We start from the raw sequence: 27,049 nt of genomic DNA on the forward strand, positions 1-27,049 counted from the left end.
CATATAGTGCAGGCTGTCTCATAGTGCTGCCATATAGTGCAGTTATCTCATAGTGCTGCCATGTAGTGCAGTTATCTCATAGTGCTGCCATGTAGTGCAGTTATCTCATAGTGCTGCTGTATAGTGCAGTTATTTCATAGTGCTGCCATATAGTGCAGTTATCTTATAGTGCTGCCATGTAGTGCAATTATCTTATAGTGCTGCCATGTAGTGCAGGCTGTCTCATAGTGCTGCCGTATAGTGCAGTTATCTCATAGTGCTGCCATGTAGTGCAGTTATCTCATAGTGCTGCCATATAGCCATATTCTGTATAGATTTCCTCCATTCTTTACACTGCAGGATGCCATGAATGTTATGTGATAGGTTTCCACGTCGTGGCCACTAAGGATTAGCACTGAGCGTGGGGACACATGCACCAATGCTGTCTACAGTTGTCTACCATGTGAGGGTCCGGGTAGATGACCTCTCATTAGAGGGGTCCAGAGATATGACCTCTCATTAGAGGGGTCTGGGGGGATGACCTCTCATTAGAGGGACCTTGGGGAGGTCCTTGTTCAGCACAGGAGATGATTGAGGCCGTGCTGTGAGGCTGCAGGTGGTGGCTGCGCCGCGCTCGGCTCTCCCTCCTCTCCGATCACTTTTATCTTCCCTCCATGAATGACGAGCGCTGATGACTTGTTTGGGCTGAGATGAAAGTTCAAAAGCTTCAAGATCTCCCACCGCCGCATGAAAGGCGAGAAGTGGTGGACCCGCCGCTGTCACCCGAGAGCCACTAAACGTAATGTCTGCACCATTATCTGCATGATACCAGCACCACCAGCTATCTGTCTTCTTATATATCCGTACTGGTATCAGTGTTATTATATATCTGTACTGGGATCAGTATTATTATATATCCGTACTGGTATCAGTGTTATTATATATCTGTACGGGGATCAGTATTATTATATATCTGTACTGGGATCAGTATTATTATATATCTGTACTGGGATCAGTATTATTATATATCTGTACTGGTATCAGTATTATTATATATCTGTACTGGGATCAGTATTATTATATATCTGTACTGGGATCAGTATTATTATATATCTGTACTGGGATCAGTATTATTATATATCTGTACTGGTATCAGTATTATTATATATCTGTACTGGGATCAGTATTATTATATATCTGTACTGGTATCAGTATTATTAGATATCTGTACTGGTATCAGTATTATTATATATCTGTACTGGTATCAGTATTATTATATATCTGTACTGGTATCAGTATTATTAGATATCTGTACTGGTATCAGTATTATTATATATCTGTACTGGTATCAGTATTATTAGATATCTGTACGGGTATCAGTATTATTATATATTAGTACTGGTAGCAGTATTATTATATATCTGTACTGGTGTCAGTATTATTATATATCTGTACTGGTATCAGTATTATTATATATCTGTACTGGTATCGGTATTATTATATATCTGTACTGGTATCAGTATTATTAGATATCTGTACTGGTATCAGTATTATTATATATCTGTACTGGTATCAGTATTATTATATATCTGTACTGGTGTCAGTATTATTATATATCTGTACTGGTATCAGTATTATTATATATCTGTACTGGTATCAGTATTATTATATATCTGTACTGGTATCAGTATTATTATATATCTGTACTGGGATCAGTATTATATATCTGTACTGGTGTCAGTATTATTATATATCTGTACTGGTATCAGTATTATTATATATCTGTACTGGTATCGGTATTATTATATATCTGTACTGGTATCAGTATTATTATATATCTGTACTGGGATCAGTATTATATATCTGTACTGGTGTCAGTATTATTATATATCTGTACTGGTATCAGTATTATTATATATCTGTACTGGTATCGGTATTATTATATATCTGTACTGGTATCAGTATTATTATATATCTGTACTGGGATCAGTATTATTAGATCTCTGTACTGGTATCAGTATTATTATATATCTGTACTGGGATCAGTATTATTAGATCTCTGTACTGGTATCAGTGTTATTATATATCTGTACTGGGATCAGTATTATTATATATCTGTACTGGGATCAGTATTATTATATATCTGTACTGGGATCAGTATTATTAGATCTCTGTACTGGTATCAGTATTATTATATATCTGTACTGGGATCAGTATTATTATATATCTGTACTGGGATCAGTATTATTATATATCTGTACTGGGATCAGTATTATTATATATCTGTACTGGGATCAGTATTATTATATATCTGTACTGGGATCAGTATTATTATATATCTGTACTGGTATCAGTATTATTAGATATCTGTACTGGTATCAGTATTATTATATATCTGTACTGGTATCAGTATTATTATATATCTGTACTGGTATCAGTATTATTATATATCTGTACTGGGATCAGTATTATTATATATCTGTACTGGGATCAGTATTATTATATATCTGTACTGGGATCAGTATTATTATATCAGTACTGGTATCAGTATTATTATATATCTGTACTGGTATCAGTATTATTAGATATCTGTACGGGTATCAGTATTATTATATATTAGTACTGGTAGCAGTATTATTATATATCTGTACTGGTGTCAGTATTATTATATATCTGTACTGGTATCAGTATTATTATATATCTGTACTGGGATCAGTATTATTATATATCTGTACTGGGATCAGTATTATTATATATCTGTACTGGTATCAGTATTATTATATATCAGTACAGGTATCAGTATTATTATATATCAGTACAGGTATCAGTATTATTAGATATCTGTACGGGTATCAGTATTATTATATATTAGTACTGGTAGCAGTATTATTATATATCTGTACTGGTATCAGTATTATTATATATCTGTACTGGTGTCAGTATTATTATATATCTGTACTGGTATCAGTATTATTAGATCTCTGTACTGGTATCAGTATTATTATATATCTGTACTGGGATCAGTATTATTATATATCTGTACTGGTATCAGTATTATTAGATATCTGTACTGGTATCAGTATTATTAGATATCTGTACTGGTATCAGTATTATTATATATCTGTACTGGTATCAGTATTATTATATATCTGTACTGGTATCAGTATTATTATATATCTGTACTGGGATCAGTATTATTATATATCTGTACTGGGATCAGTATTATTATATATCTGTACTGGGATCAGTATTATTATATCAGTACTGGTATCAGTATTATTATATATCTGTACTGGTATCAGTATTATTAGATATCTGTACGGGTATCAGTATTATTATATATTAGTACTGGTAGCAGTATTATTATATATCTGTACTGGTGTCAGTATTATTATATATCTGTACTGGTATCAGTATTATTATATATCTGTACTGGGATCAGTATTATTATATATCTGTACTGGGATCAGTATTATTATATATCTGTACTGGTATCAGTATTATTATATATCAGTACAGGTATCAGTATTATTAGATATCTGTACGGGTATCAGTATTATTATATATTAGTACTGGTAGCAGTATTATTATATATCTGTACTGGTATCAGTATTATTATATATCTGTACTGGTATCAGTATTATTATATATCAGTACAGGTATCAGTATTATTATATATCTGTACTGGTATCAGTATTATTATATATCTGATATATAATAATACTGACACCAATACGGATATATAATAATACTGATAGCAGTACGGATATAATAACACTGATACCAGTACAGATATATAATAATACTGATACCAGTACTAATATAATATTGATCCCAGTACAGATATATAATAATACCGATACCAGTACAGATATATAATAATACCGATACCAGTACAGATATAATAATACTGATCCCAGTACAGATATATAATAATACTGACACCAGTACTGATATATAATAATACTGATACCAGTACAGATATATAATAATACTGATCCCAGTACAGATATATAATAATACTGATAGCAGTACGGATATAATAACACTGATACCAGTACAGATATATAATAATACTGATACCAGTACTAATATAATATTGATCCCAGTACAGATATATAATAATACTGATACCAGTACAGATATATAATAATACCGATACCAGTACAGATATATAATAATACCGATACCAGTACAGATATAATAATACTGATCCCAGTACAGATATATAATAATACTGACACCAGTACTGATATATAATAATACTGATACCTGTACTGATATATAATAATACTGCTACCAGTACAGATATATAATAATACTGATCCCAGTACAGATATATAATAATACTGATACCAGTACAGATATATAATAATACTGATACCTGTACTGATATATAATAATACTGCTACCAGTACAGATATATAATAATACTGACACCAGTACAGATATATAATAATACTGATACCAGTACAGATATATAATAATACTGACACCAGTACTGATATATAATAATACTGATCCCAGTACAGATATATAATAATACTGACACCAGTACTGATATATAATAATACTGATCCCAGTACAGATATATAATAATACTGATACCAGTACAGATATATAATAATACTGATACCAGTACAGATATATAATAATACTGATCCCAGTACAGATATATAATAATACTGATCCCAGTACAGATATATAATAATACTGATCCCAGTATAGATATATAATAATACTGATACCAGTACAGATATATAATAATACCGATACCAGTACAGATATATAATAATACTGATACCAGTACAGATATATAATAATACTGATACCAGTACAGATATATAATAATACTGATCCCAGTACAGATATATAATAATACTGATACCAGTACAGATATATAATAATACCGATACCAGTACAGATATATAATAATACTGATACCAGTACAGATATAATAATACTGATACCTGTACTGATATATAATAATACTGATACCAGTACAGATATATAATAATACTGATACCTGTACTGATATATAATAATACTGATACCAGTACTGATATATAATATCTGTACTGGTATCAGTATTATTATAAATGTACAGGTATCAGTATTATTATATCACTATTATATATACTATTATCTGTTCTTATATTGTTACCCTTTATATCCCTTTACATTATATACATATTATATCTCTATGCTTATATATACTTTTTATTCCTCTGTACATTATACACATATTATACCCATATACACATCATACATTATATGCATATTTTTCTATACATTATCTGTATAATATATCTTTATACATGATATGCATATTATTTATTAATACATTATATACATACCATATCTCTATACATTATATATATATATTGGTCTCCTATACAAAAATATTTTATATTTTACCTTTATACATTATATACATATTATTCCACTAAACATTACATACATATTACTATGGTATATTGTGTGTGGCAGTATAATATTTGACTAAACTTATAGAAATATGTAAATAAACAAATATAGTTATAGTGTTATGTATATAGGGGTAAGTATGTATATAATAGAGCTATGATATTATATAATGTATACAGGTATAATATGTATATTGTGTATAAATGTATGTTTTTAATGTATGAGGTTATAATATGTATATAGGTATAATATGTACATAATATATAGATGTATAACTAGTATATAAAGTATAGAAGTAATATGTATAGAATTTATAGGGATATACTATCATATAATGTATACAGATATGATATAGGTAAATATGCATAAAATATATAATGTAAAGCTATGTGATATGAATATACATATTATGTGTATATATCATGTACATATTATACACCTATATATATATTATAAACATATTATTTCTCTATTCCTTATATACATATTATACCCTAAACATATATATATATATATATTTATATATTCATATCATACCTCTATACATTATAAAAATATAATGCCTCTACACATTGTATGCATAATAAACCTCTATACATTATATACAAATTATATCCTTATACAATATATGATATTATACCACTATGCATTATAATAAATACATTTCTATACATTATATAAATTTTACCTCTATAATAATATCATACAGCTTTACATTATATGTTTGATATTAATATATATTTATATATGTGTACATATATATATATATATATATATATATATATATATATATTTATATAAAATCTGTATATATTATATAGCTATACATCTTATCTCTATACGTTATATACATATTATGCATCTATATATTATACACATATCATATAGCATAAAATATTATAGTCCTTTGCATTATATCCAAAGTATACCACTATATATTACCACTACATATTATATACTATATATGCCTGTATGCATAATATACATATCATATCCTTTACATAATTTATCTTATAAATCTATTCTTAAAATACATATTATACCTCTATATGTTATATACATATCATATCCATATGCATTATATAATATTATACTCCTATACATGATATACATAGGATATCCCTTTACATTTTATAAATATTACCTGTATGCATTATACAATGTGGAGGATTAATACTAATATAATGTATAGAGTTATTATATGCACTATATGTAAATATTTATAATATTTGATGTATACGGTTTGACATGTAGATAATGCGTAGAGGCATAATATAGATGTAATGTATAGAGCACATAGAGTATATCATGTATAGAGGCATGATATGTATAGAATGTATAGAGGCATGATATGGATAGAGTGTATAGAGGCATGATATGTATAGCATGTATAGAGGCATGATATGTATAGAATGTATAGAATGTATAGATGCATGATATGGATATAATGTATAGATGCATGATATGGATATAATGTATAGATGCATGATATGGATATAATGTATAGAGGCATGATATGGATAGCATGTATAGAGGCATGATATGTATATCATGTATAGAGGCATGATATGTATATCATGTATAGAGGCATGATATGTATAGAATGTATAGAGGCATGATATGGATAGAATGTATAGAGGCATGATATGGATATAATGTATAGAGGCATGATATGGATAGCATGTATAGAGGCATGATATGTATATCATGTATAGAGGCATGATATGGATATCATGTATAGAGGCATGATATGTATAGAATGTATAGAGGCATGATATGGATAGAATGTATAGAGGCATGATATGGATATAATTGTATAGAGGCATGATATGGATATAATTGTATAGAGGCATGATATGGATATAATGTATAGAGGCATGATATGTATAGAATGTATAGAGGCAGGATATGGATAGAGTGTATAGAGGCATGATATGTATAGCATGTATAGAGGCATGATATGTATAGAATGTATAGATGCATGATATGTATAGAATGTATAGATGCATGATATGTATAGAATGTATAGATGCATGATATGGATATAATGTATAGATGCATGATATGGATATAATGTATAGATGCATGATATGGATAGCATGTATAGAGGCATGATATGTATATCATGTATAGAGGCATGATATGTATATCATGTATAGAGGCATGATATGTATAGAATGTATAGAGGCATGATATGGATAGAATGTATAGAGGCATGATATGGATATAATTGTATAGAGGCATGATATGGATAGAATGTATAGAGGCATGATATGTATAGAATGTATAGATGCATGATATGGATAGAGTGTATAGAGGCATGATATGGATAGAGTGTATAGAGGCATGATATGGATAGAGTGTATAGAGGCATGATATGGATAGAGTGTATAGAGGCATGATATGGATAGAGTGTATAGAGGCATGATATGGATAGAGTGTATAGAGGCATGATATGTATAGCATGCATAGAGGCATGATATGTATAGAATGTATAGATGCATGATATGGATATAATGTATAGATGCATGATATGGATATAATGTATAGATGCATGATATGTATAGAATGTATAGATGCATGATATGTATAGAATGTATAGATGCATGATATGTATAGAATGTATAGATGCATGATATGGATATAATGTATAGATGCATGATATGGATATAATGTATAGATGCATGATATGGATATAATTGTATAGAGGCATGATATGGATATAATTGTATAGAGGCATGATATGGAATTGTATAGAGGCATGATATGGATATAATGTATAGAGGCATTTTATGTATAGAATGTATAGAGGCATGATATGGATAGAGTGTATAGAGGCAGGATATGGATAGAATGTATAGAGGCATGATATGGATAGAGTGTATAGAGGCATGATATGTATAGAATGTATAGATGCATGATATGGATATAATGTATAGATGCATGATATGGATATAATGTATAGATGCATGATATGGATATAATGTATAGATGCATGATATGGATAGCATGTATAGAGGCATGATATGTATATCATGTATAGAGGCATGATATGTATAGAATGTATAGAGGCATGATATGGATAGAATGTATAGAGGCATGATATGGATATAATTGTATAGAGGCATGATATGGATAGAATGTATAGAGGCATGATATGGATAGAATGTATAGAGGCATGATATGGATAGAATGTATAGATGCATGATATGGATAGAGTGTATAGAGGCATGATATGGATAGAGTGTATAGAGGCATGATATGGATATAATGTATAGATGCATGATATGGATATAATGTATAGATGCATGATATGTATAGAATGTATAGATGCATGATATGTATAGAATGTATAGATGCATGATATGGATATAATGTATAGATGCATGATATGTATAGAATGTATAGATGCATGATATGGATATAATGTATAGATGCATGATATGGATAGAATGTATAGAGGCATGATATGGATAGAATGTATAGATGCATGATATGGATAGAATGTATAGAGGCATGATATGGATAGCATGTATAGAGGCATGATATGGATAGCATGTATAGAGGCATGATATGGATATAATGTATAGATGCATGATATGGATATAATGTATAGAGGCATGATATGGATAGCATGTATAGAGGCATGATATGTATAGCATGTATAGAGGCATGATATGTATAGCATGTATAGAGGCATGATATGTATAGCATGTATAGAGGCATGATATGTATAGCATGTATAGAGGCATGATATGTATAGCATGTATAGAGGCATGATATGTATAGCATGTATAGAGGCATGATATGTATAGCATGTATAGAGGCATGATATGTATAGCATGTATAGAGGCATGATATGTATAGCATGTATAGAGGCATGATATGTATAGCATGTATAGAGGCATGATATGTATAGCATGTATAGAGGCATGATATGTATAGCATGTATAGAGGCATGATATGTATAGCATGTATAGAGGCATGATATGTATAGCATGTATAGAGGCATGATATGTATAGCATGTATAGAGGCATGATATGTATAGCATGTATAGAGGCATGATATGTATAGCATGTATAGAGGCATGATATGTATAGCATGTATAGGGTATAATTTGTAATTTTAAGAATTAAGTTTATTATGGACAGGAATTTATATGATTGGATATAAAATGTTATCTATAATGCATAATAATAATTCTTTATTTATATAGCGCATACATATGATGCAGCGCTGCACAAAGCATGTCAGATCAGTCCCTGTCCCCAATGGGGCTCACAATCTAATCATCCTACCAGAAACCGGAGGAAACCCACACAAACATGGAGCTATGCAGTCTCATATCACATATATATCTGCAGTAAATATAAGGGGGATAACAGGCGGTCCCCTACTTAAGGACACCCGACTTACAGACGACCCCCTCTGCACACTGTGATTTTTGGTGAAGCTCTCTGGATGCATTAGAGTCCCAGACTACAATAATGACCTGTAATGTGTCTGTAATGAACATCTATTGATAATCCTTGGTCCAATTACAGCAAAAACAATTTAAACTCCAATTGTCACTGGGGAAAAATAAAATTTTGTCTGGAACTATGATTATAAATATACAGTTTCGACTTACAAATTCAACTTAAGAACAAACCTATGGACTTTATATTGTACGTAACCCGGGGACTGCGTGTATTTATCTTTTTCCCCCTTCCCTGGGCTCTAGTGAGTCTTTTTTTCCGGACCTCATTTGTTTTTGTTGTCTGACCTTTGTCAAATACAGGAACTTTTTGGGACTTTTTAAGCAGAAATTATTGCACAACTCCTACCATGGTCTTTCCTACACGGGGTCAGGACTGGCGCGTTTATGCGCCCTTTCAGGTGCAAAGCAATGTGAAATTGGTCGCAAGCATCCGGCAGCAGGAGAAATACAAAGACAAACTTGGCGTAAACCAGGAAACTGCTACACAGAGACCACCAGCCTAGTGCTGCAAAAAGTCACCAAAAATTGCACAAATACCCCAATGCGCCCAAAAAGTTACTAAAATACAACCAAGAAACCTGCATCAAACAAAGATAAATCTGCCCCTAAATGTAAACTAAGAATATTGTTGGGATACAACAAGCCTGTGATTATATAATATATAGATGTAATATGTAGCTCCATCATATGTATGAAATATATCATAAATCTGTGTAGCTATAGAATCGTATATGTACACAATGTATATGAACAGTTATCCCATAGATTTTTAGCTCTTGTTCCATTTCACTATGTTATTGTTTTGTTTGTATCTGTACAGTGCTGTGGAATATGATGGTGCTATAGAAATGCAGATTATTATTACATACTAAGCAGCTCCTATATAACGGGGGGGGGGGGGGGGTCACTGCACGGCTGCACATTCTCCAGAAACACTACACAACGCTCCGGCAGAAATACATGGAATGTTTCCCTGGATTCTCACTGCTGCAATTTTCCTTTATTTGATAAATTTATAATTTATATAATCTACAGGAATATAATATACACATTTACAATGCCTCTCTAATGTACATGGATATAATCTAACGGTTTAGAATATATTTAATGTAAAAAGAATATATAATCTGCGGGTGTTTAAGGTCTATATAATGTGTATATATATATGTATTTAAAATGTGTATATAAAATAATGGGATATAGTATATAATTTATATGTGCATAATTGTAATAATAATAGGCTGTTATATACTGTAATATACTATATATGTTATATGTGTATGATGTAAAAAGTACAATATCTAAGGAGATAAAGTTGTGTAAATAATGTAAATCACACCACACTATGGACCTAATTACCCCAACACATCCCAAACTTTGAGGTATTCTCCTGACCTCGTGTCTCCATCTCCCCCCCCCCCCATATAAATTGTGACCTCACCTCGTGTCTCCATCTACCCTCCATATAGATTGTGGCCTCACCTCATGTCTCCATCTACCCCCCAATATAGATTGTGACCTCACCTCATGTCTCCATCTACCCCCCATATAGATTGTGTCCTCACCTCATGTCTCCATCTACCCCCCATATAGATTGTGACCTCACCTCCTGTATCCATCTACCCCCCAATATAGATTGTGACCTCACCTCCTGTCTCCATCTACCCTCCATATAGACTGTGACCTCACCTCATGTCTCCATCTACCCCCCCCCCCCCATATAGATTGTGGCCTCACCTCATGTCTCCATCTACCCCCCATATAGATTGTGTCCTCACCTCATGTCTCCATCTACCCCCCATATAGATTGTGTCCTCACCTCATGTCTCCATCTACCCCCCATATAGATTGTGTCCTCACCTCATGTCTCCATCTACCCCCCATATAGATTGTGTCCTCACCTCATGTCTCCATCTACACCCCATATAGATTGTGTCCTCACCTCATGTCTCCATCTACCCCCCATATAGATTGTGACCTCACCTCCTGTCTCCATCTACCCCCATATAGATTGTGACCTCACCTCGTGTCTCCATCTACCCTCCATATAGATTGTGACCTCACCTTGTGTCTCCATCTACCCTCCATATAGATTGTTTCCTCACCTCGTGTCTCCATCTACCCTCCATATAGATTGTGACCTCACCTCATGTCTCCATCTACCCTCCATATAGATTGTAACCTCACCTCATGTCTCCATCTACCCTCCATATAGATTGTGACCTCACCTCGTGTCTCCATCTACCCTCCATATAGATTGTGACCTCACCTCCTGTCTCCATCTACCCCCATATAGATTGTGACCTCACCTCGTGTCTCCATCTACCCTCCATATAGATTGTGACCTCACCTTGTGTCTCCATCTACCCTCCATATAGATTGTTTCCTCACCTCGTGTCTCCATCTACCCTCCATATAGATTGTGACCTCACCTCGTGTCTCCATCTACCCTCCATATAGATTGTAACCTCACCTCATGTCTCCATCTACCCTCCATATAGATTGTGTCCTCACCTCATGTCTCCATCTACCCTCCATATAGATTGTAACCTCACCTCATGTCTCCATCTACCCTCCATATAGATTGTGTCCTCACCTCCTGTGTCCATCTACCCCCCATATAGATTGTGACCTCACCTCGTGTCTCCATCTACTCCCCATATAGATTGTGTCCTCACCTCATGTCTCCATCTACCCTCCATATAGATTGTGTCCTCACCTCATGTCTCCATCTACCCCCCATATAGATTGTGTCCTCACCTCGTGTCTCCATCTACCCCCCAATATAGATTGTGACCTCACCCCATGTCTCCATCTACCCCCCATATAGATTGTGTCCTCACCTCATGTCTCCATCTACCCCCCAATATAGATTGTGACCTCACCTCATGTCTCCATCTACCCTCCATATAGACTGTGACCTCACCTCATGTCTCCATCTACCCCCCCCCCCATATAGATTGTGGCCTCACCTCATGTCTCCATCTACCCCCCATATAGATTGTGTCCTCACCTCATGTCTCCATCTACCCCCCATATAGATTGTGTCCTCACCTCATGTCTCCATCTACCCCCCATATAGATTGTGTCCTCACCTCATGTCTCCATCTACACCCCATATAGATTGTGACCTCACCTCGTGTCTCCATCTACACCCCATATAGATTGTGACCTCACCTCGTGTCTCCATCTACCCTCCATACAGATTGTGTCCTCACCTCGTGTCTCCATCTACTCCCCATATAGATTGTGACCTCACCTCATGTCTCCATCTACCCTCCATATAGACTGTGACCTCACCTCATGTCTCCATCTACCCTCCATACAGATTGTGTCCTCACCTCGTGTCTCCATCTACTCCCCATATAGATTGTGACCTCACCTCATGTCTCCATCTACCCTCCATATAGACTGTGACCTCACCTCATGTCTCCATCTACCCCCCATATAGATTGTGACCTCACCTCGTGTATCCATCTACCCTCCATATAGATTGTGACCTCACCTCATGTCTCCATCTCCCCTCCATATAGATTGTGACCTCACCTCGTGTCTCCATCTACCTTCCATATAGATTGTGACCTCACCTCGTGTCTCCATCTACCCTCCATATAGATTGTGACCTCACCTCGTGTCTCCATCTACCCCCCATATAGATTGTGACCTCACCTCGTGTCTCCATCTACCCCCCATATGATATATGTATATGTGGTGTAATATAATATATAGGTGTAATTATATATATATGATAGACTGATGATAATCTATAGGTGAGATGTGATATGTAGGTGATCTGTCTTTTGTTCGTAACAATCCTTTTCTATGATTTTCCCCCTTAGGTCTCCTCCAGGACGCAGGGTATAGATATCCTGGAGCCTCGGCCCCGCCAGCATTTGCACTCAGGTAACCTTGTATTTGTGTGATGGTCTACAGTGAGGCACCTGACCCCCAGTGTAGTGACAGGTGTCAATCTCTGCCGGATCATTATCCAACCCCCCGCCCCCTCCTTATTGGAATAATAGTCGGCAGTGGGAAAGCTCTGGGGATCCCATCAAGTTTCCAAATTGCTCTGCTGTCAGGTATCAAAGCGACGGCTTCAGCTGTGAAACTGGAACCAAAATAAACTCTGTGAGCCGAAAACGACAAGTGATGGGTGAAATACCGCTCCTCCACGTCTGCTCAGGGGAATACTGCCCTGACTGTACACGCTGTGCAATGGTAGGGGAGACCAGGTCAATATAGCCACAGTCATGTGATCACAAGTGCAGTCATGGCAATGTGACACGGTATATCCACATACTCCATGTCATGTGATTTCAGTGTATCCACATACTCCATGTCATGTGACCCCCAAGATATACACATACTCCATGTCATGTGACCCCAAGATATACACATACTCCATGTCATGTGACCCCGGGATATACACATACTCCATGTCATGGGACCCCGGGATATACACATACTCCATGTCATGGGACCCCGGGATATACACATACTCCATGTCATGTGACCCCGGGATATACACATACTCCATGTCATGTGACCCCGGGATATACACATACTCCATGTCATGTGACCCCGGGATATACACATACTCCATGTCATGTGACCACGGGATATACACATACTCCATGTCATGTGACCCCAAGATATACACATACTCCATGTCATGTGACCCCAAGATATACACATACTCCATGTCATGTGACCCCAAGATATACACATACTCCATGTCATGTGACCCTCAAGGTATACACATACTCCATGTCATGTGACCCTCAAGGTATACACATACTCCATGTCATGTGACCCCAGGATATACACATACTCCATGTCATGTGACCCCAAGATATACACATACTCCATGTCACGTGACCCTCAAGGTATACACATACTCCATGTCATGTGACCCCAAGATATACACATACTCCATGTCATTGACCCTCAAGATATACACAGACTCCATGTCATGTGACCCCGGGATATACATATACTCTATGTCATGATGTGACCCCCAAGAATACTCCATGTCATGTGACCCCGGGATATACACATACTCCATGTCATGTGAGCCCAGGATATACACATACTCCATGTCATGTGACCCCAAGATATACACATACTCCATGTCATGTGACCCAAGATATACACATACTCCATGTCATGTGACCCCGGGATATACACATACTCCATGTCATGTGACCCCGGGATATACACATACTCCATGTCATGTGACCCCGGGATATACACATACTCCATGTCATGTGACCCCAAGATATACACATACTCCATGTCATGTGACCCCAAGATATACACATACTCCATGTCATGTGACCCCGGGATATACACATACTCCATGTCATGTGACTCTGAATATACATGTACTCCATGTCATGTGACCTCATCGTCACGGTGTCCCAGTCCTCGGGTCATGGCAGACCTCTGTTTATTATTTTCTATGCTCCAGTTCTCCAATGAGTGCGGAATTTTGTTGAGATTTCTTCTGAGCCGCGGTCCCATCAATGTGCGCAGGAGTTAATTCTCCGGGATACACATCTGGTCAGATGGGGGAGGGTCAGGGGTAACACGGATTCACCTGCTGCTCCTCAGGCTCCTGGTGAAAATTCCAGGAAATGAGTAATCAGCCGTACTTAACCCCTCGGCTTCTCAGCTCAGAAGGAAGAAAGCCATTAATTCACTACTCAGGCCCTCATCCTGAGCTCATGGTCCCGGGGGAGTGGAGACCCCTGTCCTGCTGCTCGGAGAGAACTAAATGTCGTTGAAAGTTAGAGTGTAAGCTCTATAGACGAGTAGCTTCACTCTGTAGAAACCTTTCCATTCTTTCCGCTCCCATTCACATGAATCTGACTCATCACATGGGGGGGGGGGGGGTACCTGGCAGTAGTTGTTGTTGTTATGATATCTGTTTATTCGGCATAGCTGGTGGTATTGTGCTTATATCATATGATTACGGGCCACCATGACTCACCGCCATGCCATCTACTGTGATCCACAGAGGATAAGGGGGTCCTGTGATGTCATCTGCAGAGTATTGGGCGTCTCCTGTGATGTCATCTGCAGAGTATTGGGCGTCTCCTGTGAGGTCATGTGCAGAATATCAGGCAGGTTTTGTGATGTCATCTGTAGACTGTGTTGTCATCTGTGGAATATCGGCGGGTCCTATGAGGTCATATGCAGAGTATCAAGCAGGTTTTGTGATGCCATCTGCAGAATATGGGCGGGTCACAAAAAGCAACAATTGCTTTTTGTGTCCTGAATTTGATAAAGGGTCTGAGACCCAAAACGCCTCATTTGGACCATGTTTATAGGTATTTTTTACTTGTATGTTTAATAAATTATCTTTATGATTTAAACTTATGGCTTAAAAATTGGTATATTTTAACTTTTGGGTAATATTACTATTAGCGCTCCACGCTAGCTCTGTTTTCTTTCGTTGTAGAGAAGGACCTGGGTGACTAGTAGATCATAGATTAAATAACAGCGCAATGTCAATCAGCTGCCTCTAAAGCCAGTAGGATCTTGTCATGTATCAGCAGTGATCTGGGCTCTTGTGATAGGGATGTAATATTACCACTATACAAGGCACTGGTTCGGCCTCACCTGGAATATGCTGTCCAGTTCTGGGCACCGGTGCATAAAAAAGGAAACCCTGGAGCTGGAGAGGGTTCAACATAGAGCCACAAAACTGATAAGGGAATGGAGGGTCTCAGTTATGAGGAAAGATTAAAACAACTTGATTTATTTAGTCTGGAAAAGAGACGACTACGAGGGGACATGATTCATTTATATAAATATATGAATGGTCCATACAAAAAATATGGTTGAAAGACGAGGGGGCACTGTCTCTGTCTGGAGAAAACAAGGTTTAATCACCAAAGGCGATGGAGCTTTTTACTATGAGAACGGTCAATCTGTGGAATAGCCTGCCTCAGGCTCTGGTCACAGCAGGGACAGCAGAGAGCTTCAAGAAGGGTCTAGATGTTTCCCCTAAATTCCTTCCTCATCCAACCCCTTCCCTTTTTGAACTAGTGTCTTTTTTCAACAGTACAAACTATGATACTACGAACTACAACATAATTATCAAAAAGATGTACCTTTTATTGTAGCGCTACTCTCTCCTGTGATGTCATGCGCAGAGTATCGGGCGTCTCCTGTGATGTCATGTGCAGAGTATCGGGCGTCTCCTGTGATGTCATGTGCAGAGTATCTGGCGTCTCCTGTGATGTCATGTGCAGAGTATCGGCGTCTCCTGTGATGTCATGCGCAGAGTATCGGGCGTCTCCTGTGATGTCATGCGCAGAGTATCGGGCGTCTCCTGTGATGTCATGTGCAGAGTATCGGGCGTCTCCTGTGATGTCATGCGCAGAGTATCTGGCGTCTCCTGTGATGTCATGCGCAGAGTATCGGGCGTCTCCTGTGATGTCATGTGCAGAGTATCTGGCGTCTCCTGTGATGTCATGTGCAGAGTATCTGGCGTCTCCTGTGATGTCATGTGCAGAGTATCGGGCGTCTCCTGTGATGTCATGTGCAGAGTATCTGGCGTCTCCTGTGATGTCATGTGCAGAGTATCGGGCGTCTCCTGTGATGTCATGTGCAGAGTATCTGGCGTCTCCTGTGATGTCATGCGCAGAGTATCAGGCGTCTCCTGTGATGTCATGCGCAGAGTATCTGGCGTCTCCTGTGATGTCATGCGCAGAGTATCTGGCGTCTCCTGTGATGTCATGTGCAGAGTATCTGGCGTCTCCTGTGATGTCATGTGCAGAGTATCGGGCGTCTCCTGTGATGTCATGTGCAGAGTATCGGGCGTCTCCTGTGATGTCATGCGCAGAGTATCTGGCGTCTCCTGTGATGTCATGTGCAGAGTATCGGGCGTCTCCTGTGATGTCATGCGCAGAGTATCTGGCGTCTCCTGTGATGTCATGTGCAGAGTATCGGGCGTCTCCTGTGATGTCATGTGCAGAGTATCTGGCGTCTCCTGTGATGTCATGCGCAGAGTATCGGGCGTCTCCTGTGATGTCATGTGCAGAGTATGAGGCGTCTCCTGTGATGTCATGTGCAGAGTATGAGGCGTCTCCTGTGATGTCATGTGCAGAGTATCGGGCGTCTCCTGTGATGTCATGCGCAGAGTATCGGGCGTCTCCTGTGATGTCATGTGCAGAGTATCGGGCGTCTCCTGTGATGTCATGCGCAGAGTATCGGGCGTCTCCTGTGATGTAATGTGCAGAGTATGAGGCGTCTCCTGTGATGTCATGTGCAGAGTATCGGGCGTCTCCTGTGATGTCATGTGCAGAGTATCGGGCGTCTCCTGTGATGTCATGCAGTGATGGAGCTGGTTGTGTTCCTGTGTCTGAGATGAGATTGTACAGGATTCTGGTCAGTGCATTAATCTTATCCGCGTTCACATTACAGGGTCAGAGGTCGGCACAGGCCTCAGTGGGGTCATCGCGCTCGTCTCTTCTGCTGTTTGTTCTCTTTAGAACATGAATTGAGTTGCTTTCCCTGCGGAGGATGTCGCTGGATGAGTCCGTCTGATAACACGTAAAACAAGCGCAGGTCCTCACCTCACCCCAGGGAAGGGGGGGCACTCTGGTTTTGGAAGATCCCCAGGGGAGGGACAGTGGAAGGCGGCTGTGCTCTGCGCTGCACTCAATAATGGAGTCATTTCAGAGACTTAATAGCAGCTGTAATAAGATGTAAACAGTGCAGAGCGTCGCACTATACTAGGCTGCGTCCTGGGAGCCGCCAGCACACGCGCCAACCTTGTGTCCGGACCCTGGAGCCTGCCTGACATTTGGAGATGGATATTGTGGATCAGGGATGTTTACTCTGCTGCTGCTCCGGAGAATCCTCCATTATACTGAAACCGCAATGTCAGCACATTCATCACTCAACACAGAACTAAGCTTATACCCATCACTCCCATCATCTTATACCCATCACCCCCATCATATTATACCCATCACTCCCATCATCCTATACCCATCACTCCCATCATCTTATTATATCCATCACTCCCATCATCATATAGCCTTCACTCCCATCATCTTATACCCATCACTCCCATCATCTTATATCCATCACTCCCAGCAAAGTCCGGCACTTAGTGGTTTTGAGTGCCTGCGCCTTATCTGACATAGTGAGAGGCTGAAATACAGATGTTTGCACGGGATCTATCACAAATTTGCGCAAAAAAAGGCGCAGAAATGCTCCTACTCTGAGCAGCTGCACTTCAAAAAACTTCCCTTTTCATTACTAAAAACAAAGGTTTTCGTTTGCCAAATGAAGAATCACCAGTAACGACTTCATCATTTTCTGTAGGATCATCTCTGCGAGTGATTATTGTCTTTGTACACATCTGAGAATATTATCAGTCTCCATTTACTGTACATTATAATAAAAAAGGCAAAGACTCATTTAAGCAAGAATTTTTTTTATTTATTTTTTAAAATATCTGTAACTTTTAGTCCCTGCATTTGCATCACAATGAGACTGTTTTGTGTAAAAACGAATCCCTGAACGTCCTGTCACCTTTTTTGAATCTTGTTCCATTATTAGTCTCAAATGAGATCTACTTTGAAGGGTAAAAATTAGAGACAAATTTGGCGCAAAATTAGACGCTAATGAATCTGACACGCGACAATTCCAAAGTGCATTTACTAAGGCAGAACTAGATCCATCATAGATCACAAGCCCAAAAAAATAGAACAAACCAGGCGCAAAAATAGGCGAACCTGAGACCCCCTATGAATAATGTCCCCCTATATACTTTGTCATTTTCACACCTTCAGGAACCCTAAAGGGGCCTAGCAGCTCTCTCCCCATGATTCCGACCCAAAACACTCCGCCACCTCCTTCCTGCCGTTGCAGCATTGTTGGGACATGGTGGCCATACACTACTCCACCCATCGGGAGCATCCAGGGTTTCACAACACTCATCAGTAAAAACGAAAATGAGTCTTGATGTACAGGGGCGTACAGGGGATCCCTAGTCCTGCTGTCTCCTCCCCTGACATTTCTGGCTCAGCCGTGTCCAGTGAAGATGTGCCCTCTTATATACATATTATACTGTACAATGTGCAGCATACTGGGGGACATTTACTAAGGTCCCTGCGCCAGTTTTCCGTCCTTTAGGTGTAAACTGCTTGCACAGGTATTTAAGAAGTGTCCACGCCACATTTGTGTCGCACGTGACCCTTTTGTGGCGCAGCTGCACTGTTCATCTTGCAACAAAAATTTCTGCACTGAAGGGGGCGCTCCGGTGCTCAGTCGGACCATAAGACACATTTATCTTGCAAAGTCCGACAGAAATGTATAGCACGCCCAATGTTAAAAGTGCAACAAAAAACAAGTGGTGCGGTGCAGGGGACGCCAGATTCATGGAGAACGTGCGCCAGAATGCCTGAATCTTGCACCCCCTGAACACTACTTAGGACACTGCACCTAGTACACGCTGCACTGTTCTTAGTAAATGTGCCTCAATGTATGGTGCACATCCTCCATTCTTTAGTTTGTCAGGGCAGATTACGCGGCCCCCCAACACTGCGGGCCCCATAGAAACTGCTATGGCGGCTACCACTATAGTTACGCCCCTGTTCCTGTAAGCCTGGGCTCACTGCCCCCGCATCTGCTTGTGAGCACTGGTTAGGGGGTAATATAGCAAATGCTTTAATAAATGAGGGCCTGTGAGTTGTGTAAATGTTCTCAGGTAGGAATGGCAGCTCCTGATGTATTCTTCTCCCCAGTTTATTGCACACTCCCCGCTGTCTCTCGTCTGCTTTCTCTGCTTTCTTCTACTCTCCCTCGTGTTTCTCCCACTCTATTGTTTTCTTTCTCCTCTCTGCTGCTCTCTCTCATATGTTTCTCCCACTCTCTCGATTGCTCTCTCCACTTTACTGCTTTCCCTTATGTTTCCCCTGCTCTCTCATTTTCTTTTCCCCCTTCTGTGCTCTCTCTCATGTTCTCCCCATTTTATTTGCTCACTCCTCTCTTGTCTTGCTTGTGCTCTCTTGTTTGCTTTCACCACTCTCTTCTCCCCCGCTCTCTCATGTGCTTTCTACTCTCTTCTGCGCTCTTGTGTTCTCCCGCTCTCTCATTTGCGTTTCTCTTCTCTCGTCTGCTCTTCCACATTGTTCCTCCAGCTCTCTCATTTGCTTTCTCCTCTCTACTGTGCTCTAGTGTTCCCCGCTTTCTTCTCGTTTGTTCTGCTTTCTCTCTCGTGTTGCTCCACTCTCTTGTTTGCTTTCTCTTCTCTCTTCTCATATGTTTCTCTTGCTCCTGTTTCTTCTACTCTTTCGTTTGCTCTCTTCTCTTTCTTATGCACTCTCTCGTGTTCTCCCTCTCTCTCGTTTGCTCTTCTCTAATGCTCTCTTATTTGCTCTCTCTTCTATTCTCTCTCGTGTTTTCCCGCTATCTTTCTCTTATTTGCTATTTACTCTCTTCTACTCTATCTTGTGTTCTCCTGCTCTCTCATTTGCTCTCTTCCCACTCTTATGCTCTATCTTTTACTTCCTACTCTTACTTCTGCTCTCTCCTGTTTGCTTTCTTCTCTATCTTCTCCTTTCCCTCATGTTTCTCCGGCTCTGTCATTTGCTTTCTCCTCTGCTCTCTCTCATGTTTCCCTCTTTCTTCTGTTCTCTCTTGTGTTCTCTCTCTTTCGTGTTCTCCCACTCTCTCATTTGCTTTCTCCTGCTCTCTCTCTTGTGTTCTCCCACTCTCTCATTTGCTTTCTCCTGCTCTCTCTCTCGTGTTCTCCCACTCTCTCATTTTTCTTCTCTCGTGTTCTCCCACTCTCTCATTTGCTTTCTCCTGCTCTCTCTCTCGTGTTCTCCCACTCTCTCATTTGCTTTCTCCTCTGCTCTCTCATGTTTTCCCTTTCTTCTGCTTTCTCTCTCATGTTTTTCTATCTCTCTCTCTTTTGCTTTCTCCTCTTTCTTCTGCTTTCTCCTCTCTCCTCTGTGCTCTTTCTCATGTTCTCTCCTCTCTTCCCTGCTCTCTTGTGTCTTTTCTATTGCCTCCCTTTCATGCGATGTAGTATAAGATCTGGTATTTCCCACACATGGTTTACCCTGGTGAGTGCTTATCAGATCGGGGCATAGTCCTGGTGGCTCTTCTATCCAGCCTTCTACGTATTTCTTGCTTTGTTTTAGGGCCACGTCTGGGAGGAGAGCACTGGCAGCTTGATGTGGGGGGAGGCTGCTCTTATACAGCGCCCCCTGCTGGACTGTTCTTATTGTGGCCCGATGGCTGGCGCTGACAATTGCGACATTTATAAACTTCTCATTCGCTTTATGTTTTTAACTTGTGTTTGATGCAAACTGATAATGACTCCTCTGTAACCATCACAAGGAGGAGAATGTGCAAGACATAAATCCTCGTCAGTGCAAAGAATCACACAAATCAGAGAGGATATTAACTCCCAGATCAAAGATCCCAGCAGGATTTATCTCCCTCCGAGCTCTCATCCAGCCGCCTCCTAATACGCTCCAGGTTTCTATATGAAATCTCGGCTCAGCAAAGAGCTGTTAACAAGGAAAAGATGGCCGGGGGATGAGCGGGCCTAGAGGTGTCCTGGGGTCCAACACCGTGCCATCCTCCACCGGAGCCAGACGTTTATAGTAATGATCATCATCAGGACTACACCTCTGCTTACATTAGCAGATTCTCACCCTCCATTGCTGAAGACCGACATCTGAGCAGGGGGTTTCGCCTCATCCGGTTGTGCTGTTTGTGGAAGAAAATGCTCAGGAAAATGATTTATGATGTATTAGGGGAAAAGTTCTACTCAATATAGTGTCTATATATAGTGTCTATATTGAGTAGTCATCCTCACCTTCCTTAATATCCAAACTTGGGCATTGGGTCCCTCACTGCTAAACTTTTTGAACCACTAGATCCCTTAAGATCTCGACCCCGTTATCTAGATCCTCCAAAATGTCTCTTCTCTATATAGTGATGTCTATATACAGTCTCTGTTGTGCTCTCTGCTCTATGTGAAGCTCTCTCCCTGCTGTGCTTTGCTCCTGAGCTCTCTGCTCTGTGTGAAGCTCTCTGCAGTCTCTGCTGTGCTCTCTTCTCTGTGAGAAGCTCTCTGCTGTGCTCTGCTCCTGTGGTCCCTGCTGTCATCTGCTCTGTTTGAAGCTCTCTCTTCTCCTGTGCTTTCTGCTGTCCTCTGCTCTGTGAGAAGCTCTCTGCTGTGCTCTTCTCCTGTGCTCTCTGCTGTCCTCTGCTCTGTGTGAAGCTCTCTCCTCTCCCTGCTGTGCTCTGCTCATGAGCTCGGCTATTCCACAGATTTACATATCTCGTCCCGTGTAGCCTCTGGTCATTAAACCTTGTTTTCTCCAGATGCAGACAGCATCCCCTTGTCTTTTGATTTGGTTCAACCTGGAAAAACTTTTCAACATATTTTTGTATGAAGTTTCCACATCTTATTTCTTAGTGATGCCTCAGTCCCCACTGCTTCTGTGTGCCATATAGTAATGACGGGATCCCCCGTTCTCTCCTGAGACTGCTGTACAGGTGGCTTAAGATCTGAGATCAGTCGAACCTGTTCCCGTCCTCTCCTTCCTTAAGGCTAAAGGTTGGATCATTTGGGGAGTGCTCTGACATCTGCTGATGATTTGGGGGTGTATGAGGAGAAGTAGTTGGGAGCTTTCTTTGCGTTGCTCTTTCCCGTCATGTTTGCTTCCTTCTGATTAGATGCACATGATGGCGGCCCGCGGATCGTGCAGGGATTTCACAGATAATATTGTTATCTCATCAGTGCCTCTATGTATTTTGGAATTATTTGCTCTGGAACAATTCATTCTATTAATTAATTGCATTTTTGCTTGCACTGAGGCAAGGCCACTTCAGTGGTGAGGAATCGCTGCAAATGTTTACTCTGGGTCTCCCGGGACCCTCTAAACAGCAAGAGATAAATATGTGATGCCTGGTGCCATCTAGTGGCTCTAAGTGATGTGGCAGGCACGCTCAGCTCCATGTCTTTTCCCCTAGAGTCCCAGGAGAAAGTAGAAGAAGAAAACATTGGAAGGTTCCTCTCCCAGGCCTTCTCTCCTGACGAAACCCTGCTGAACCGCTACGCAGCCATCATCTACACAAGTGTCGACAATGGCCGGATCTTCAGAGAGCTGGAAGGAGCTGCCGTGTGCAACAGCTGCGGACAAAAGGTAATGGGACAATCGCCAAGTCCTCCGCTCCCTGGACTGAGAATGTGACGGAAGAAGCCGAGCAAGCGACATGGAAAGATGGCGGCAGCCAGGACCCAGATACCAGGAACTGAGAATAATGGTTTGGATGTCTTCCTACCTTTATGTAAAAAATATCCATGTGGAAGGCGCAGACCTCTACAGAGTATTTATGAATATTAAAAATCCATATGCAAATGAGCACGAATATGTGTTTTGGACTCGGAAGGAGTCATCTGAACCATTATTCACAAGTTCCACAAAGGTTGAGTTTCTTCTACTAACGATGCTTAAAGGGGTCGTCCACTTTTAGCAAATAATTGATATTGTTTGTGTAAGGAAAAGTTTATACAATTTTCCAATATACTTTTGGTATCAATTTTTTATTATTTTCTAGATCTCTGCTTGCTGTCCACCTATAGAAAGCTCCTATGTTAATTTCTAGTGGATACAGGGATTGTGAGCATACAGCTCCTTGTGAAATAAAATTTCTGAACGGCACCCAAAACGAGTTAAATTACTTTCATAAAAAAAATAAGCAAATGCACAATAAAAACACTTTCCAACATATTGACATAGAAAAACCTGGAGACCTGGAGTTTAAAAACTTTTTTAAACTAACTGTGATAAAGTTAGTTTTTTAGACTAACTTTGATAATAATGTCAAAAGATGTTGGACAGATGATGTGCTCGGTAAGAGCCACGAAACGTGCCTCCACGTTTTTTATATCTTACTATGTTTTAAAGTGTTTTTATTGTGCATTTGTGCATTTTTAGGAAATAATAAAAACAGTAATTTTACACGTTTTGGGTGCTGAACGGAAAAACATTTTCATAAGGAGCTATATGCTCACAGCCCCTGGATTTACTAGACCCACTAAACCTTTTGGACGGTGGGATTACCGAGGGCTGCCCCGTGGATCACCATCAAAAAGCTGAAACAGTTGTTTGTGACTAATACACAACCTGGAAAGGTGAGCAAATAACCAGCACTGCAAAGAATAATCCTACAACATAAAAATACTACACTATCTGCGCTTTCCTTCCTTTTTTGTTTTCTTTCCTTTGTATTTCTACTCCCAGAGGATAGAAATCTTTCCCTGGGTTGCTTGTCTTGGGATGGACTTGCAGGTGCAGGAACCGTTATCATCACAGAGAGTGATCAGAGCCGCGTGATACTACCGGCTCGTGCACCTGCCTGTCCAGATTTCTATCCACTGTTAATAATCATATAAGCTTTCTATAGAAGGACAGCAAGCAGAGATGTAGAAAACTGTGAGGAATTGATACAAAAAGTATATTGGAAAATTGTAGCTATTTTAATTTAAAAAAAAAAAACAATCTCAATTATTTTCTGAATGTGGACAAAACCTTTAAGGGTTATAATATCCTACTCTATCACACGTCATTGTCTCCTTCTGTCCTCCTAATATGCAAATATCTATGAATTCATACACATCACCCAGGCCGACCATAACATCTTCTAGGAACACATGCTCCTTCCTCAAGTGTATTTCTAGAACTGATGAAGGAGGACACATATCTGGCAGCTTTCTTTGCTTGTTTTGCTCCATCTGGAGGTTTGTAAAGCTGAATTTAGCCGACGTTGTCTTTTTACAGCCAGTGCCTCTTGACCTAGCCTGGGCTGAGCACATGATGTGATGATAGACAATCAGCCATGTGATGCCAGACAGGTGCAGACCCAGATGAGGTGGACCCTCACAGCCATCAGGTCACATAGAACCATCACTCTCTAGTCCTTCCCAATGCTGAACAGGTCAGGACTATCTGTGCAAACCAGACAAATCCAGGCTCTGATCTCTACAGGGGGAGGCCATGAACTCTGGTCTCTACAGGACCAGACTCTGAGCTCTGGTCTCTACAGGTCCCGACTCTGGCCTCTACAGGTCCAGACTCTGAGCCCTGATCTCTACAGGTCCCGACTCTGGCCTCTACAGGTCCAGACTCTGAGCCCTGATCTCTACAGGTCCAGACTCTGAGCTCTGGTCTCTACAGGTCCGGGCTCTGAGCTCTGGTCTCTACAGGTCCGGGCTCTGAGCTCTGGTCTCTACAGGTCCGGGCTCTGAGCTCTGGTCTCTACATGTCCGGGCTCTGAGCTCTGGTCTCTACAGGTCCGGGCTCTGAGCTCTGCTCTCTAAAAGTCCGGGCTCTGAGCTCTGCTCTCTACAGGTCCAGGCTCTGAGCTCTGCTCTCTAAAAGTCCGGGCTCTGAGCTCTGCTCTCTACAGGTCCGGGCTCTGAGCTCTGGTATCTACAGGTCCGGGCTCTGAGCTCTGGTCTCTACAGGTCCGGGCTCTGAGCTCTGGTCTCTACAGGTCCGGGCTCTGAGCTCTGGTCTCTCCAGGTCCGGGCTCTGAGCTCTGCTCTCTACAGGTCCGGGCTCTGAGCTCTGCTCTCTACAGGTCCGGGCTCTGTGCTCTGGTCTCTACAGGTCCGGCCTCTGAGCTCTGCTCTCTACAGGTCCGGCCTCTGAGCTCTGCTCTCTACAGGTCCGGCCTCTGAGCTCTGCTCTCTACAGGTCCGGCCTCTGAGCTCTGCTCTCTACAGGTCCGGCCTCTGAGCTCTGCTCTCTACAGGTCCGGCCTCTGAGCTCTGCTCTCTACAGGTCCGGCCTCTGAGCTCTGCTCTCTACAGGTCCGTCCTCTGAGCTCTGCTCTCTACAGGTCCGGCCTCTGAGCTCTGCTCTCTACAGGTCCGGCCTCTGAGCTCTGCTCTCTACAGGTCCGGCCTCTGAGCTCTGCTCTCTACAGGTCCGGCCTCTGAGCTCTGCTCTCTACAGGTCCGGGCTCAGTGCTCTGGTCTCTACAGGTCCGGCCTCTGAGCTCTGCTCTCTACAGGTCCGGCCTCTGAGCTCTGCTCTCTACAGGTCCGGCCTCTGTGCTCTGGTCTCTACAGGTCCGGCCTCTGTGCTCTGGTCTCTACAGGTCGGGGCTCT

The 27,049-nt window shown here is 40.3% G+C and overlaps 1 protein-coding gene across 1 annotated transcript in view; it reads left to right on the top strand.

The window, feature by feature from the left end:
• The window catches only part of LOC140105529 (uncharacterized), an 89,711-nt gene that overhangs the window by 35,874 nt on the left and 26,788 nt on the right, over positions 1 to 27,049 (top strand). Inside the window, exons 12-13 of the mRNA XM_072129481.1 lie at positions 13,727 to 13,790; positions 23,904 to 24,076. Coding sequence (XP_071985582.1) covers positions 13,727 to 13,790; positions 23,904 to 24,076 — 237 coding nt within the window. The remainder of the gene's footprint in view (positions 1 to 13,726; positions 13,791 to 23,903; positions 24,077 to 27,049) is intronic.

Source organism: Engystomops pustulosus, chromosome 11, assembly GCF_040894005.1.
Source record: "Engystomops pustulosus chromosome 11, aEngPut4.maternal, whole genome shotgun sequence".
Taxonomy (NCBI): Eukaryota; Metazoa; Chordata; class Amphibia; order Anura; family Leptodactylidae; genus Engystomops; species Engystomops pustulosus.